Raw genomic sequence first — 17,006 nt, forward strand, 5'->3', positions numbered from 1 at the left:
TCGCCAGTTACTCACAGGGCGTGTACAGTATTATACAATTTAGTGCGCTCTAATCGTACTCTTACACATTAACAACCATCTTGTGAGTTAGAAAAAAAGGCATTTCAATTCCCTGTTGCTTGCCTCTGTCTCTCTCCGCGCCGCACTCTCAGCAGCAGAGTGACGCATCGCGAGGGGTCGCGCGGATCAATTCCCATTTATTGTGCAAAGACACGCAACGCGTTAATCCTTTTCGACAATGAAGTAGTTGTGGATATGCAAATGAATCGTCCTCTCGCCTCGCCCTTCTCTTGCCCATTGCCTAATCTTATCAGTGAAATGGCGGCATCCCTGTGTTGGGATCGCTTCTAAATGTCCTCCGAATAAACGACTACATTCCTTGCCAGCATTTGCGATCCATTTGTGAACGATCCCCTCACTACTATTGCTTCATTCACAGGAGCGCTCACGAGAACAATTAAGTTTAATTTGTGGCAGCAAAGCACGTTGGAACCATTTCCTAGCCGTTGTTCCATTGGCTCTGGCATCCATTGCAAAGAAAAGCAACCTTTGCTTTCAACACGCCGGCAGTGCCGTTGCTAAGGTGGGAGCAGAAATTTCGAATCATTTCAAGCCGTTTCGATACTTTAAACGACTCTCGAGGGTCGAGGAGCAGAGAAAGTGTCGCCCCATTCATTTGTACTTATCAATTTAGCTCCATCGTACGCTTTTCACGCCATTTTCTAGCGGATTATATGTACCATCCCGCCCCGGTGTTGTAGACGATGAAAACAAAGAACATCCTTCGAGACGCTAGTAGGCAGTGACGGTAGGGGCACGGAAAAAGGATATCGCATTCGCAAAGGATTATAGCGAACCCCCGGTGTGAACGATTGTAATGTTGTGTTTGTGCGCGTGTGTGCGTGTTAGTGAGGTCGCGTGACACGAAGAAGGGTGCGCCAAAGGATGCTAATGTGGCGGGGGGAGGGGACCGGAACCGCTAGCAAGGATAAGCATCGCAGGAATCGCGTGCTGCGGTGGGGTGAAATAATATAAACATTAATGGCCACACGCACAATTCTGCAAGTGGCGTACTAGTGCTAGTGAGTGAAGTACGGTCCTGCCCCCCCCTCGGTATGGGCCACCGATGGTATGGGTGTGGTTGTGTAAGGATTCCCGATGCCAAGATGAAAATCGATTTTCGCCTCGCCGTGGAAAACACACCACAACCCCCTGAGAAGCAGCAGCAGCAGCAGACAAGCAAAGCGAGACTGGAGTGTACTCTCCATGGAAATCAGCGGTCAATGTCTGCTAGGATGGAAAATGAAATTCTGTCTCCTATCGTGCTGCGTGTGTGCGTGGTGAAAGGACTCTGCATCGTAGTATGCGTCCCAACGAACGGAGCACGTGCGGATACCACTGCTCCGTTTGCTCGAACGGTGCCGTTACGGCCTTTTCATTCATTTGGCAAAAGAATTTTTTTTCTTCTTTTTCCTTTTCACCTGGACCCTCGTCGACACGCGAAAAAGCATTTACTTGTTTTTGTTTATTTGATTGTTTATTCCTTGATAGCACCCCCTTCCGGCACTGCGGGGGGAAGGGGGAGTAGAGAAAGCTCATTTTGTAGGAAAAGTTCGTCTGAAAGGAAAACTTTTAACCACCCACGGCGTCCTCCTGCTGTTCCTGCTACTTCTTCTTTATTAATCGCAGTATAGAGCCTTCGGTGTAGACCACCTTTTTCACCCAAAATGTGTGCCGAAATTGCGGTCATATTTTACTCCGCGCCATCAGCTCGGCAGATGGCAGTGACCACCGGATCCTCGCTCCTGAGATCCTTCTAATCCACGTCATCGCCTAAGCCACGGCATGGTATTGGTGAAAGGAATGGTGCTACCGGAACACCCAGCGAGTTGACGGGATTAATACCTCCACACCACTCCCACGGTAGCACCCCATGCTGCTGCTACGCCAACAATCATATTCAACACAATGTCCTCCTACGGGGAAGGATTTTTGTTTCCTCCTTTTTTGTGCTGCTGCTGCTGCTGCTGCTGCTGCTGCAAGTCACTTTATTGCAAACCACCGCTCGGTTTCCCCATCAACATAAGGACCAGCCCTATGCGCGCGCATCAAAGCCATGGTCGCCGTGGGCCGGAACGGCGGATCCGAGTTCCGAGGGCGTCCACAAGAGAAAAGTATCTCGAAATGCTCCAACGTTAATAGCGGATGAAGGGTGTGGACGTGTCCTGTCACACATACATACACACGCGCAGGGACACAGACACATGTGTGTTTGGGGATGGAAATGAGCCGGAAATGCCGGACGGCCCGGTACTCGAGGAATCACGCTGTTGCTCCACGCCGTCGCCGCCGCCGTCCGGTATTCATGGAGGGAACTGGTTCATTAAATATCCTCTCCAATCAACAGAATGTGTTATGTTGTGTGCTAGCACAAGGATCTGTGTCCTCATGTCACGGCCGCACACACCCAGGCACACTGTGGAATTCTACAGGTCCTTGTTCAGGCAACTCAAGTGCTCTGAAGTTGATTTGAGGCAATTCCTCTGTCAGCCCATCATCCACCACCACCAGCACCGCAAAAATCGACTAGGACGCTTAGTGGTTAATGGAAATTCTTTTCCATTTTCATGCCTTTGGCCACACGCAGCATAATGGCCCTAGATAGAGAGAGAGAGAGAGAGAGAGAGAGAGAGAGAGAGAAAGAGAAAGAGAGAGTGAGAGCGTGCACCCACAGTTTTACTACTTTCGCCGACGCCATTCCGCGCAATACATTTCGATTACTTCGGCTCCAGTGAACTTTACGAGCGAGCCCCACCCGCGCTGGTGACCAAGGCAAAGAGGCCAGCGAGACTCCCCCCCGCCCCCCCCCTAACCGGTCCGGGCCGGCTGTCATCATCCAAGCATCCGTAAGGAGCATCCGGAGCGGAACAGCGCAGGACACATGTTGAAGGTTCTAGGCCGGCAGAACCTAATGCTAGCGCAATTCCGGGGCCGCTTTCTGGGTCGAGTAAGTTAGAAGCCGCTGCCGCTGCCAGTGCTGTCACTGGATAACATAATTTGGAAAGTTAACCTTCCGCACCCGTCAACCTCATTTATTATTCATCCGAGCGGAACTCCGCACTCAGCTCAGGGGAACATGGCTTTTTCAGCTTCGTCGCGAAAAAGATAGAAGTGTCGTGATATCAAACACACAATTCCATCTAAGAAGAGGCAAAAATATTTGAAAATACTTTTCGCGAGATGCGAATCTGGAGGGAATTTTGTAAGAATAGAATTCTACCGTTCGCTGAAGCTGTTGCCACGCCTCTAGGGCGTCGATGGCATTATAATGGCGGATTAGACCTTGAGAAGGCCCCATAAAATCCCCAGAATCAAGGAAAAGTAGACGCCATAAAATAAAGACACAGTATATTGGCTAAAACAGAACATTCACATCTTGCGACCAGCGCAATCACATCGGAGAAAGAAGGCCCACTGTACTGTCAGCTACTGCCGCTAATCTGGCCTGTTCCGCGTTACTGCGTTATCAGAACAATGTCACAACACAAACGCGCACCGAATCTTTCGGACGGAAGCGCATTCATCAAGGCCGCCGATAATATGCTTGACGCGCGACCTAGATGCAACGTCGTCCCACTCGGCGGACGCCAGAGGGACCAGAATGGGTGGAGGAGCCTTCACACAAAGCAGCGCCGCTGGTCTGGAACGATGGAGACCCCGTTTTGAGCGATAAGAAGTGCACGAGAATGCACTTTTGCTTTTTGTTCTGTGTTCTGTGTCCACAAAAAAACACATTCGAAAAAAACACGAATCAGCCCATGGCCCCGGTCACTGTTGACCTCAACAAGAGGAGGAAAGGCGGCTCATGAAGATTGTCTGAGCCAGCCTAGATTTATTCCCTGAGGGGTAGATGATAAAGGCTGACAGACAGTGGAAGATGTGGCAACAAGTGCCAGACAGCTTAACCTTTCGGCCCAAGCTCGTGCCACAACTTATCTATTGTTTCGTTAACACTCAAAAGTCGCGCTAGAAAGCGCTCGCCACTAGCAACAGCGCAACTCGGTCCTCTCCGGGAATGATAACCTTATCCACCGCCACACCCCTCTGCTCCTGGAACATGCCAATGCCTCTTGTAGTGAGTCACTTCCTTTCATCACTTTCGGAATGCTGATTATGCCAACGGAAATAGCCCACATCACATCACCCGGCCTCCACTGTTCCTCCTTAGCTTCCGGAACCATTTCACTCTGCAAATAGACACCCTAACCACCACCACCACCACCACCATCACCCATTTTGGTCCATTAGAAGATAGACGAGTATTCGCATTCTGCCAGGATGGAAGCTAATCAACAACCACGGTGCGGTTCTGCGCTCGGTTGTTCTTGACTTTTTCTCTCTCCCTCTCTTTCCTGCGACCGCCGTTGTTCGCCACAACCACTCGATGTCAACGGAAACAGGCAATTCCGGAACAAAGGAGAAGGAATCGAAAAAGGACCGAGACCAACACCACCAGCATCATCATCAGCAGCAGCAGCAGCATCTTCAGCACCAACAACAACAACAACAACACCACTATCAGCAGCCCCAGCATCGTGATTCGTCAACCGTCTTCCTGCAACGGTCACCCGGTTCCGATGGTAAGTGACCGAACTGTCCGTATTCCCGAGACACAGACACAATCATCATCGCGAGTTCAGTCCGCGGAGGTCAGAATTGATGGTTTCCAATTTGTATGCCACACCCAGCAATGTTGATTTGGCGGGGAGCAAAGAAGTCACTTGATAACGTTTTCGTGGCTCGTTTTAAGACTAGGACGAATCAATACTAATCCCCGAAGCCGAGAAGAAACCGTTTGTTCATCACAAAATGGTTGTTTTTTTTATCTAAAACATAAAACGCTCTGGTTGTTCATTACGTTCTGGAATGTAGAGCATCTTCCAGGGGGACCATTTGCGATTCCCGATTGCACACGCGGACCAGCAACGATACGTGCCCCGGTATCTGGACTTGGAAAAGCTAATTTTGTGTCAGGGGTGTGCCTTCATGCTCTTGCGATCGATCACGTTTTATGGTGTGCGTTGTGCAATCGCTGGCATGATAAGAAACTGGCGCTCCAGTTTTAACCCCACGTTCGTTCTTCGTTGATCGGCCAGCTTATCGAAATGCGAAAAAGAGAGGCCAAGCGATGCGAACCGTGAGGCACAAAAATGGCCTCCTTGATGATCTGGCTCGCAGCAAAAAAAAAAGGTGAGCTCATCGTCAAGCAGGCGTTGCAAAATGCGCCACCGGGAACAAAATCAAATTATCAGTACACATCGTACATCGCAGCAACCCGAAAAACATTGCTGCTACCGGCCAAGCCGCCAGCCAACCAGCGGAGCGTCGCCTCGCCATTTGTATCTTATCAAACTGTTCCGGCCACGCGGCTGGAGGCAAGCAGAGTGGCACGCTTAGAGTGGCGGTTTCGATTAGTTTCGCGCGCCTCACTCTTGATGACATTGTGTGTGCGTCTGTGGGTGAGTCACGCACACATCATGCTCCACCCCACAAGTCCTCGCCTCCCCTTTTCAGCCATGTCCTTATCGGGTTTTGAGGAGTCGATTCGCACTTTTGAACGGCACGAACGTTGCAGTATGCTGTTGACTGCGGATGTGATTCGCAAGCAAGCCAGATTCCGTTTCCATTTCTTCATAGCGCGCGCAAGCTACTCCCCTCGCGTTATCGCGCACTTCGCTCGCTGCCTTTGGGGAGGGGATTTCTTCTTTTTTTTTTTGTATTTGTCGTTGCCCCAGTGTGTCTTATCGGCGCGAGAGGGTGATGGTGGTGGTGGTGTGTTGCATACAGTCACTTCCACCGGGCGTTTTTTTTTTGCTTTTTTTCTGACTCTCCGGTGCGCTACTACGAAGCTTATCGAACACGGTGTCCGATTTCGGTTTCTCGCAGCCAGACGCCGAGCTCAAGTGTTCCGGGTTGATGGGTTCGCCCGCAGCATTCCATCGGGATTCCAGGAAACAAACCGTCTTTTACGGCGGCTGATATCATATTGATATCACCATTCAGTTGTTGTGTTGATTCCATTTTTATAGAGCGCCATTACTTGGCACGCAACTAGCGTCTTCCAAGCTTCAAAAGGAGCGTGTTCGTAATTGACTTTGAGTCGAATCGAGCAGGCTGTGAGTATCCTTTTTTCCCAATAAAACAGAGTCCGCCGCAAATAGTATTTCTTGCGCTGCGAAGTGATTGAAAGTGACAGAAGAGAAGAGGAGAAAAAAAAGCGACGAGAATCAACTTGCACCAGTCTTCTGGAGTACATAGTAGCAGCGTTGCAGACGCAGCCTTTATCACTCTCCCACGAGAACACGAACGAATGCTTCTCTCCATCAGCGAGACAATGAACCACAAGATCCCGGAACGAATGCAACAGCAGCAGCAGCCTGTGCAAGGATGACTTGATTCTTTCTCTTCTATTTTGCTCCACTCGCTTCCAGTCCTCCCCAGCAACGCCAGTGCTGCGTTGTCCTTGCCGGAGTGAACCGGCACTACTGCATTGGTGTGTGTTGGTGTTCCCCCCACATAACACACATACAGCTACAGTCTGCTGTGGCATGATTTCCCTTTTATTTTTTAGTAGCTTGGTGGCTACTGGATGGCCGGGGTGGTAGGTTGTCTATTTATGTGTCTGCTGCTGCGTTCGGGAACGGTTCGATGTGGGTTATGTGTTCAGTGCCACTACTCCGCCCGGTAGCTATGCTCTCTTCGATTCCGAGCATAAAAGCTGCCTCTGCCTCTACTAGCTATGCTATGTGCATGTGGCGGCTAGTACCGGGTACTACTGGGAAACCGGCAAACCGACCAGCCGGCCGGCCGGCGAACTGCCATTGAACCGAATGGACGAGCTCTCGCGAATGTACATAACTCCGCGCCGGCTTCCAACGGCCCTTGTCCATGGCCTGTCTCACTCTCGCGTGCAAAGTTGTGGGACTGCAGTGGTGCTCTAGAGCTGCATGCACACCAGCATACAAGCCGAGGTCCGATCGATACGGAAGGAAGTGCCACAGTGCCTGCTAGGATACGCTATGGCTGCTAGGATGGATGCTGCAGCAGCAGCAGCAACACCGTGGCCTGTACGACAAGCGTGCGAACCCATTAGTGGCCCCGGGACCGCACCCAGAAATCTGACAACATCTGGCAGAGCGTTGGAGCGACCGTGGAGTGTTGCCACTAGAAAGTTGTCGAGTAATCGTAAATTTGCAAGGAAGCAGGGCGCGTGGTGTGGTGGTCGAAATGGATGGCGGGGTTTTGGTATTAAAATTTCACAACCACGCACACACCTACCCTTGCGCTGGCAAGTTTCTTGTTCCATTCAGACACATTCAACCGAGGGCTTCCAATGACCTTTTGCTTCAGGCTGCGAAGGAGGAGCGCTGCGTCTGCGAAAGGATTCTTCTCAAACGGCGAGAAAGGTCATTCGAGGTCACTGGCACTTGACACCGTCGTCGTCGTCGTCGTCGTCGCTGGCGGTGGCAAGTCAAAAAGCGAATGTATGACGATGACTGTGCGCTATTGGAAGTTCTTGTGGACTCCCCATAGTCTGATAAGCCACGCAGCATGGCTATGTGGCATGCTAATGGGTTATTTGAACAGGCAGTGCCAGTTTGGTCCCCAAAATTAGCCACAAATGAGTCATATCGGGTGTTTGGTTGTTACTGTGGCGTCGGCATCGGAGGTCTTATGATTCATAGCTCCACATTGCTCCACAGTTCCCGGAAGCCAAACACCCGCTCTCTCTCTCAGCATAATAAATAAACGAAAGGCCGCTCTACTCCCGGTCTAAAACACCACACCACACCATATGCTTCCCATCGCATCGAAGGAGATGATGCTGCGCCCACATGCTTGCCCTCGGTGCCAAAGCATTACTCCTTCCCGCGGTCTACGGTCTCGTAACGTGTCCCAATGAATCACGAATGGTTTCGTGGTTCTCCGGTAACGCAAAACATGTGTTTCATGGACTTTGAGGGGGTGGGAAAAATGAAAAACCCCACTCCGAGCACTCCAATACCTTGGCAGACGTCAAGATGGCGCTTTGTGTTCTGCTGGAGCGCGATAGCTCTTGTTCTAATTTGTTCCGCACTTCTTCCCCATCGATGCTCGTCAGAGGATGGTTTCCAGAGCTGTTCCAGAACAGTCCACCACCTCTGGCATCTGCGCATAGAAGCGCATCTCAAACGCCGTTCGCTGGTGCATCATTTGCTGCACATGCTTGTTTGCTATCTTTATTAGCTGGTGCCATTTTGCGATACAAATTCACGGCGAAAATGAAAACGAATCACTTCGCACCGAGTGTTGATGGTCCAGGTCCACTTTCCCATCCGATATGCGGTATGTGGAGCGATGGATATGGTGTACCAGCGCTTGTTGGTGCAACTGCACTCACACGCAACGCAATGCATCGACCACACCAAGAGTGCAGCGCGAGTGCATCCATCGTCAAGACGCGAACAACCTACGATCCTTCGGTCGTTGCTGCAACGCTCTCTCTCTCTGTGCACCGCATGGCCTGGCCTGGGGCTTGCAGTAAAGACGGTTTTAGTCGCGTTATAAATAGACGCCCCGGTCCCAGCCGTCCTCCCAAGGGGTGACCTGGAGCAGGAGCAACAAATTTATGAAACTCGGCTTCGTGGGAGTCCCTTCGCTTCGTTGACACAGATCGGCCTCCTCCACAGCAGCGTCGTCGTCGTCGTCGTCGTCGTCGTAGCCGTAGAAGTGGTGAAATGGTGGTGATTCGGCTCGAAAATAAATGAAATTGCGAGCCATAATTCCATCCAAGCCGAGTCGAGTGAGAACCCCAACCGTTGGACAAAGAAGTAAAGTAGCATCATGTGCTGTTGCTTCTGCTTCTGGTTCCCCGATGATTTTGCGTTGGTTGGTGGCCCCAATTTCTCAACGCGCTGCCGTTCAGTTCAAGTCTTCACCGTCCCCAGAGGACAGGACGGAGAGGAGGACCAAACAAAGACCGCAGACCGAGCGCCGATGATGGTGAAAAGTCTCCGTTACGGGATTTCCCCCACCGGTGACATTTTCGCCCATTAGTATTGGCCCCAAACTGTCCACTAGCACGACGAGTCCAAGTTGTAAGTTGGGAGGGACAACAATTTTCTTTCGAATGCTCTGAGGAAGCCGTTGGGGGTTTTTGGGATGTTTTTTGGTCATTTCATTTCGCTAGCGGTTGGTTCTATGATCTGTTTTTGATTCTTAAGTAGCATCCTCGGGAGTTGGCGTCGGGCGAGATGAAAAAGATGAAAGAGGACATTCCAACCGACCCACTTAAATTTAGCGATAATTGAAAATCCTGTACACAAACAAGGGACGTGGACGACAGGAAACCAGAATCCCAATTAAGTAGCTTTGCGTCAGAGGAGGGAAAAGAAGAGATTCCTCTTCTTCGTTTGCTGGTTCGTTTCCGAGCGGATGTAAGCAAACGGGGCCAGAACCTCCAGTACTTCTGGTTTGGTCCCAGGAATAGAATGCCGCATTTGCCGCGAAAGGAAGCGATGCGCCCGGACGTCATGGACAGGTTACTAATGCATGCAGTCATTGATAGGTCGCGCCATTTTCTAGATGTTCGAGGTTCACTAGCATTTGTCGCTTTCCTCTCCAGCATCACAGTAGGCAGGATGTTCTGACGTTCAAACAAAACGGCTCACCTGTCACATTGGCAGTTCGGACCTGCGCCCAGTAACTCTGCAGTAACTTAGTAGGCCAATGCACCTAGCAAACCTACAATGGTAGCTTCCATCGGCGAACTGACCGTGACTTTGCCGTGGCCTTTATAAATAAGATATTGCACCAGCGGCGAATCAACCGCGGCAACATGTCCGAAAAAGCACCGTTATCACCACACCCCTTGAGGCGTGTAATCCATAAATTCTGTTCGAACAAAGTGTGGCCAGAATGCTGGCCTGACTCACCCGCAGAACTCCCTCAGGCACCATCCCGCTCCCGGTGGGGCGAGGAAAATGTTTTAACCAAAACTTTAATTACTTTTCTTTTCCGGTTCACCGCGAGAGTGCTGGCGAGTGAGGTGTTCGCCTCTTGCGGTCTTTGCCTTTCCTTTCCTTCGTTTTGCGGCCACCACCGTTGCGCACTGCACGCACGCACGCGGAGTCAATGCGCGAGTTCAATGGATTCCGCAGCTCACCTAGTAGTGGTCAAGCTAGCTCGGTCTAGAGCACCTTCTTCTCTACATCATCACTTCTCTCGCTTCATATCCAGCTTCAGCTCTTCCTTATGTTTTTATTATCTCAAAAAAACTTCAACCAACCTTCCCGTGGAGTTGAGAGTGAATTCCTGCTGAAGCTGAAGAAGATCGGCAACGAAGAATCCCCGGCCGAACGCAATTGAGCGGAAACGAAATGCGCGAGATATGGAAGTTTGTTTTTTTTTGGAGGGGTTTTCCACATTGACCACTGGCTGATGGTGGAGGTGGTGAGTTTCTACGCGATTGAAAGTATTTATTTGTCTCGGTAAAGAGTTTTCTCCCGTCCAGGGTGGCCCCTGAAAGCCCCGAACCGAGATAACGGACAAACGGGCTCTTCAAAGTTAACGGAGCGCGCTCGTCGCTTCGTTCGGAGTGGAGAGTCTCCGGCTGCCGGTAGCAGCGACAGAGAAGTGCAGACTGTTTAATTAATATTAACGAGAGTCGATGATTTCGTTCGTAATTGGTTTTTTGAGGGGGGGGGATAGTTTCGATAGTTCGAAAATGCAGTTACATGAGCTGCAGTCTATTGGGTGGTGACCTAGTTTGGTCTATAAATTTCGGCTTCCAAATCGGATCGAAACGAGTAAGGGGAGCCGCGCAAGGGACACAACTCTTTATCCGGTCATGAATTATGCAAGAGAACAGTGAAAGTAGCGACCGGGGCGGGGCAGCATGATAGCGAAACTGGGGGGGGCTGGCGCACCCTCGCACCATCTGTAATCGATTGATTTCTAGACATGATTATTCATCGATTAGGTTCAATACGTTCAGCTTTTTTTTCGTAAATGGCACTACACGCCCAGATAACGATGAGTAATTGGTTTGTCCATTTCACTCGGGGCCCCTGGGCCTGGGTGGGACGAACTCCTTTGTAAAGTTCCTTAACATCCAACATTCTGCCGGTTTTTAGTGCGCATGCTCGCTCGCCAGCACTCCCAACCAGAACGGAACGAAAGCGCAGAGATATACGGAGCCGGGGGGATACCGGCATCGCGAATACTGCAGCAACAGCATCCACCACCAACGGAAAAACCCCCACTCCGGTATGGTCCACCATTTCCGCTCGAACGGAAGCACGAAACGCGTGAGCGAATGAAATGAACGAATGGTGGTGTGTTTTGAATGCGGAATGCCTGGCCCTGCAAATTTGGACTGGACATCCGAAATTCCTTTTCTGGAGGGAAGTACATTCTTCGTCCCTTGTCGTACCCTCGCTGTCCATACAATTCAAGAACTCTCCGCTGCAGCGCGCGTCACATTGCGACACATGCTACGGTATTTTCCGCCGTTCTGTGCCATTCGAAAGGGAAGGAACCTTACGGTCTCTTTTCTCTACGGGACCACACCTTCCTAGGTGGCCGTTGCGTGGTGTGCGATGGCACGTGATTGATGATGATCCTTTTCCGGAGCAGCAATAGAGAGCGTAGAGAGAGAGAGAGAGGCGAGGGTGCACAGGGTTACTAAAGGTTTCCCATTTCCCGCATTTTATTTGTGTGTCGATCGATCGACCGGCCGGCTGGCCAGCCGGTCAGTTGCTTTCGCTTTTTGCCAAGGAAATGACGCCTGGCGAGTATGTGAGAGAGAGAGAGTGTGTGGAAACGGAAATTGGATAACATTTTTCTGGTGCTATCGAGAACGGGTACTAGTAACGGGGGAGCATTACTAATTTGCTGCCGGGTAGAACTGAGCTGGCTAATTCTGGGGCACTTTGTTGACTCCCCTTTTGACAGCCATCAGCCATCAAGGCAGGCTAGGAACAGCCTACTGCGATCTGTCGGTCAGTCAGGTCTTTGTTTGGTTAAGGGTTTTAATTTTTATTTAATTTTTTTTTGTGACACATATTTTCAACATTTTTCCCTAAATGCTGATCCTTTTAAGAGTATTGTGAAAAAGTTGTGGATCAATCGAGGAAAAACTGACAAAGATACAGATTTTTTAAAATCCACGTTTCATACAAGGCTCCATGCAGCTTGCTAGTATGAAGAGCGTTTCCCAAAACCAACGTTTTCAAAGTCGGTGCCCATCTGCTGAACCGATCGATTCGAAATTTTTAACACATAATCTGTACACTTTTTGCCAGGTAGCCCCGTCAAGATGACATTAAAATTGTTGATACTTTTTTTTAGCAATTATGTAAAGCTCGTTTTTTTTGGGAGAATCGCAAAGAGCATCACTTTTTCAACTTCAAAAATCTGCCAAAAATCGAAAAATTGGAATATCAACAAAAACTCTCCGGGACTACCTAGATAAACTTATAATCTTTCTAACGAATATCGATTTATATAGTTCAGATGACTCGTCATGTCGCTACGATGGGCACCGTAAAAAGTACCTTTTCGACGACATGCCTACCAAAATTTGATACCATGGATTAAGTTTTCAATGAATATTGCTGAAAACAATTCCAATATTCTTTAAAAGTTGTAGATTAATATGCCATTTACTTGAAAAAATAAAATTGAATGGTTACGTCACAAAAAATCGTCAAAAACGGGACCTTTTTTGGCCCAAAAATACCGAAGTCCCCCCTTAATTCGAGGAGAATCTATTTCTTTGCGCGAAGGAAATGTTAAACGCTCGCTCTTTCTGAAGGACACATTGGTAGTAGCCACAGATTATGTTGGAAATTTGGGTGACTCATCGCCCTGCTACACCCTGTATGGGATGTGTTTTGGTGTCATTGAATTGGCGGAGATTCAGTCACCTCGCATGTAACTGCTTGTTCGTGATTGGATGCCCAATCGTATGATGGTCAACGGCATCGTCTCATGTCTAGTCTAGATGACTAGAAGTCGTGTCGCCACTTCGGGTTCTTGAATGTGGCGCGGAAGAGGATAATTGTATTTAAAGGATGATGAGGATTTTTAGTTGAACTCCGGAGAAGGAAAAGGCTTCAGGACTACTCAAAATGTGTCTTTGAAGCGTTCATATAAATTACAAGAATGACATTTGGGGTTTTGTACTATGGAATGTTCATGACTGTTTCAAACAATTTGAGAGCGACAGCAAAACACTGCTACTACACGTGTAATGGAACCGTTCCGGAGTGATACCACGCGAGCAGAGCACACACAAAGCAACAGTATCGCAAACGGCGCAACGTTGATTCGTGCGCGACGACAGCGAAACGTGCCTTCCGTGGATAAACCCCTGGACACGTTATCGAGTCCACTACGCGGATGCCGGAATTCTTGGCTACGTGAAACCATGCCCCTAGTCCATGCCCGTGTGTCTCCTATCAGCCGTTTGTGTCGCGTCTCTAGGAACCTTCTAGGTAAAACACCTGACCGATTCCCGCGCCGAGATGAATGTCGTAGAACTTCACAGCTAATCCTTCCTTCTACAATCTAGACTCTCTTCCATTTTCTTCTAAGTTTTTGTTGCTTTTCTGCTTCCTCCATTTTCAGTGCCCGACTCCCGAGGTAGTTTCCCGCAGCAATCGTCCCAAAACACGACACCGACGACGCAGAAGAAGAAGGGTTTCTTCAAAAGCTTCTGGAAAAAGTCGCGCCACTATTCGCTCGAGAAGCAGTAAAGGGGCAGCAGGCTCATGTCTCATAGGATGTGGTCGGTGGTGGAACATTTAAAGGCGCGGTGAATGTTGAAGTGTTTGTGGGAGCAGCAGCAGCAGAAGAAGCGGTAGGCTTTTTTACCGAAATACTCTATCTCTTAACCCCTATTTGCCAGTCCGAAGCAACTATTAACCACGATAGCGGCGATCCGGTGCGATAGCGATAGCAATTCACTCCGATCCGATAGTGTTTATCAGAAAGCGAAGGTGAAACACACAGGAACTGGGTCTGTGGCACACGTGTGTGTTCAAATTTTGTGTCTCCACTGTTTGTGGCTGTTGGCGTGGGGAGGCACACCGATTCCTAACCACCAAAAACAACCTTAGGAAACGACTTCGAATCGTTGCAGTGAGTCGATTTTATCCAAACCAATCCAACCGTTCCACAGCGACCTTATCGATGGGGGTTAGATCAGCGTTTTGTGACGTGTGAGTGCGTTTTTATCCTCTCGATTCATCCTCGGCAACACAACACTTATCATCAAGTGGGACTATAACAATGAGCTTTTGAACACGAACACACGACTCTCACGGTAACCGTTGTTTTACTCGGTCCAGATCCTTCCAATGTCCCTTACATCCTCATCATAGAACTCTGGGTATGGGGCTCGTTGGTAGAAGGTGCAGGCCAGAACAACTTAAGGAATGCACTCGCGTCAGCCTTCGTCTACTCGCGCATCATTGAAGTGGGCATAAGCGCCCACGGGCATCACTTTGTCCTTTCTCTGCCAGCTTAATCAAGCCACACGAAAAAAAAACCAAAACTTAATGAACAATACAGAACAGAGGAAGGCACAAAGTCGTCTGCACGGCGACCGACTCTTATCGACAGCAAATTACACAACAGATATTAAACATAAGGCCCGGTCTGCTTGCCCCAAACCAGTGGGGCGCGTTATTGCGCGCTCCTCGTTCACCGTGAATCCTTTTTTTAGAATAGAAAACGAGTATCTGCATCACTCACAGACACACATGTATTAGAACGTGAAAGGACGTTTTGAAAGTCGAATTAATGAAACCGGAAATGGAAAAAAGAAAAGCGGATTCGAAAGTATCTGGAAGAATACACGTAGACACACCGAGAAAGGAAATTAAAAAAAAACTAAGAAAGTTGAGAGTGATAATGGGCAGACGAAAACGTGTTAGCGAATGCGGGGTAAGGGGAAAAAGTTAGGGCTCAGAGGGAGAAGAATCGCGAGTGTGTGGCTAGAACGAATTGAACCGACACGACGCGACGTCTTTGTCTTCTCCCATGTGTTTGTTGTGCTTGTGTAGGACAGGAAACAAAAGTAAAAAAAAACCAGCAGAAATAAAGTAATCACCCAACATTTGGCTAGCCGAAATGAGTCAGTATCCCTACTCCCCTACTCTCAAGCCCCCTCCCGTCCCTTCTTCCCTCTCATGAGACAGGTCGACGTTCGCTAAGGTCTCAGGTTGATTTAGTTTGCAAAGTTGTTACGCTTCTTTTCGGAGAAAAACACCTCCCCATCATAATTTTAGTCACCAAAGGCCACCGCCAACCCCAATCAGCGTCCAGACAGGAGAGTGAAGTAGATCAGGTTTTAGATAAGAGCGAAGAGCGCAGGCAGAACGGGTTGCGCTCTTGTTATTTGTTGATTTGATTTGTTGTTTTTTTCTTCCTTGAACTTTCTCTCGAATGTCCTTTTGCTTTTACCTTCTTTATTTTTTTGTTTCATTTTTATTCCATCTTCATTCACATTTCTCTATCTCGGAACTTACTCCGCCAACCCAGTGCTTGTTATGTTGTGTATTTATAATTTTATTGATTGACGGTTGCTTTGATGCGTTTTCGATTTTTTGTGTTTTTTTTTTTTATTTCACTCAATTGCTCTTACTCGCTTACTCTCTTAACGATCAGTTTTATTTTGTAAAATAATATGTACTGTACATTCTGTTAAGCAAGAAATAATGCGTTTTCGATTAATCTAAACAATCCCCCAAAGGATCCCCCTTATTAATCCTTAACAAGTAAGTCAAAGGGGCGAAACAAAAAAAAACACCCACAATACCTTCGTGGGGAGGAGGGCAGCTAACAAATAAGGATTAGCGCCGCGGGGTTGTTAAAAAAAGGTTAAATACGTTAAAAGCTTTCACTAATGGAGGGCCGCAGAATCGTACGGCGCGCGAGCGGTGGCGGTAGAGAGCATCTTATAAGCGAGATAGAGAGAGAGAGAGAGCGAGAGAAGAGAGTACTCCTCTGCTACATCGATCCTTTGCATCCCCCGCTCCTTATGATCGCGCCGTTCGTTCATTGCCTCCAGGACCTTCAAACCAAACCATCCCCCCCTCCCAAAACCTGTATCTCAGATTTTGCTTACATTTGTATCGAAAGTTAGCATAAATAAAAATCACATCTAGAGTACTCAACTCAACTGGCGTCGGTTTTGTCCTTTTTGGTTTAAAGTCAATTATTCTGCGACAAAGATCCACTTCCATCCATCGATCAGTGTATCCTTAGTAGGCTGCTCGGTGAACGGTAAGTTGGACGATTCCGTAACGATTTTCCCTTTCAGCTTATGGTGCCGCACACACAGAGCAGGCTATGACTGGTCGTGGAACGGATCAGTGAACCGAGCTGCAATTAGATTCGCAGAAGCATTTTCGAACGAAACAAAAATCCGCATAATTGAACCTCTAGCAGCGCGTCGGAAGTGGGAATCGAATTAACACAAAACAATCATCAGACGCGTGAAACCGGGACAAACCCGGCTGTCCTTTTTAATTAATCCTTTCGATGAATCCTACCCACCAACCACGAAGCGAGGCGCCCTGGGATTAATTAGGCAAAGGACCCATCGTCCCATATCACCATGGCAGCGCTGGCTGGCTTGGCTTATTTGTAAACGTAATCCTGCAATCAAGAAGCGACTGGGGATCCTTCGGGAGGTCACGGGCAGATACGACTACTTTATCCTTATCATCACCATCATCATCGGGAGCAGCAGCGTCGTCGACACGGAAAGTGTTGCTCTTTGGCCTTCGATTTGCCGGATGTCCCGGTAATCCGCCTAATCCGCCAAACTACCAGCCACGATGATATCGTGACACCAGGCACAGGCATCTTTCGCTCTAGCCATCGAAGGTGCCCAGAATTCCATAGAAACCAAACGCCCAGCCTCCTGCCACCGCCAGTCAACCAAGATGACCGCA

The 17,006-nt window shown here is 48.9% G+C and overlaps 1 protein-coding gene across 5 annotated transcripts in view; it reads left to right on the plus strand.

The window, feature by feature from the left end:
* The window catches only part of LOC126572269 (mucin-5AC), a 122,266-nt gene extending 106,628 nt beyond the window's left edge, over positions 1–15,638 (plus strand). For all 5 annotated transcript variants that reach the window (XM_050231451.1, XM_050231452.1, XM_050231450.1 and 2 more), the window contains 2 exons: positions 4,461–4,640; positions 13,672–15,638. In XM_050231451.1, the coding sequence (XP_050087408.1) occupies positions 4,461–4,640; positions 13,672–13,799 (308 nt within the window). In that variant the 3' untranslated portion in view covers positions 13,800–15,638. The remainder of the gene's footprint in view (positions 1–4,460; positions 4,641–13,671) is intronic.
* Positions 15,639–17,006: the final 1,368 nt, after the last annotated feature.

This window comes from Anopheles aquasalis, chromosome 2 (genome assembly GCF_943734665.1).
Source record: "Anopheles aquasalis chromosome 2, idAnoAquaMG_Q_19, whole genome shotgun sequence".
Taxonomy (NCBI): Eukaryota; Metazoa; Arthropoda; class Insecta; order Diptera; family Culicidae; genus Anopheles; species Anopheles aquasalis.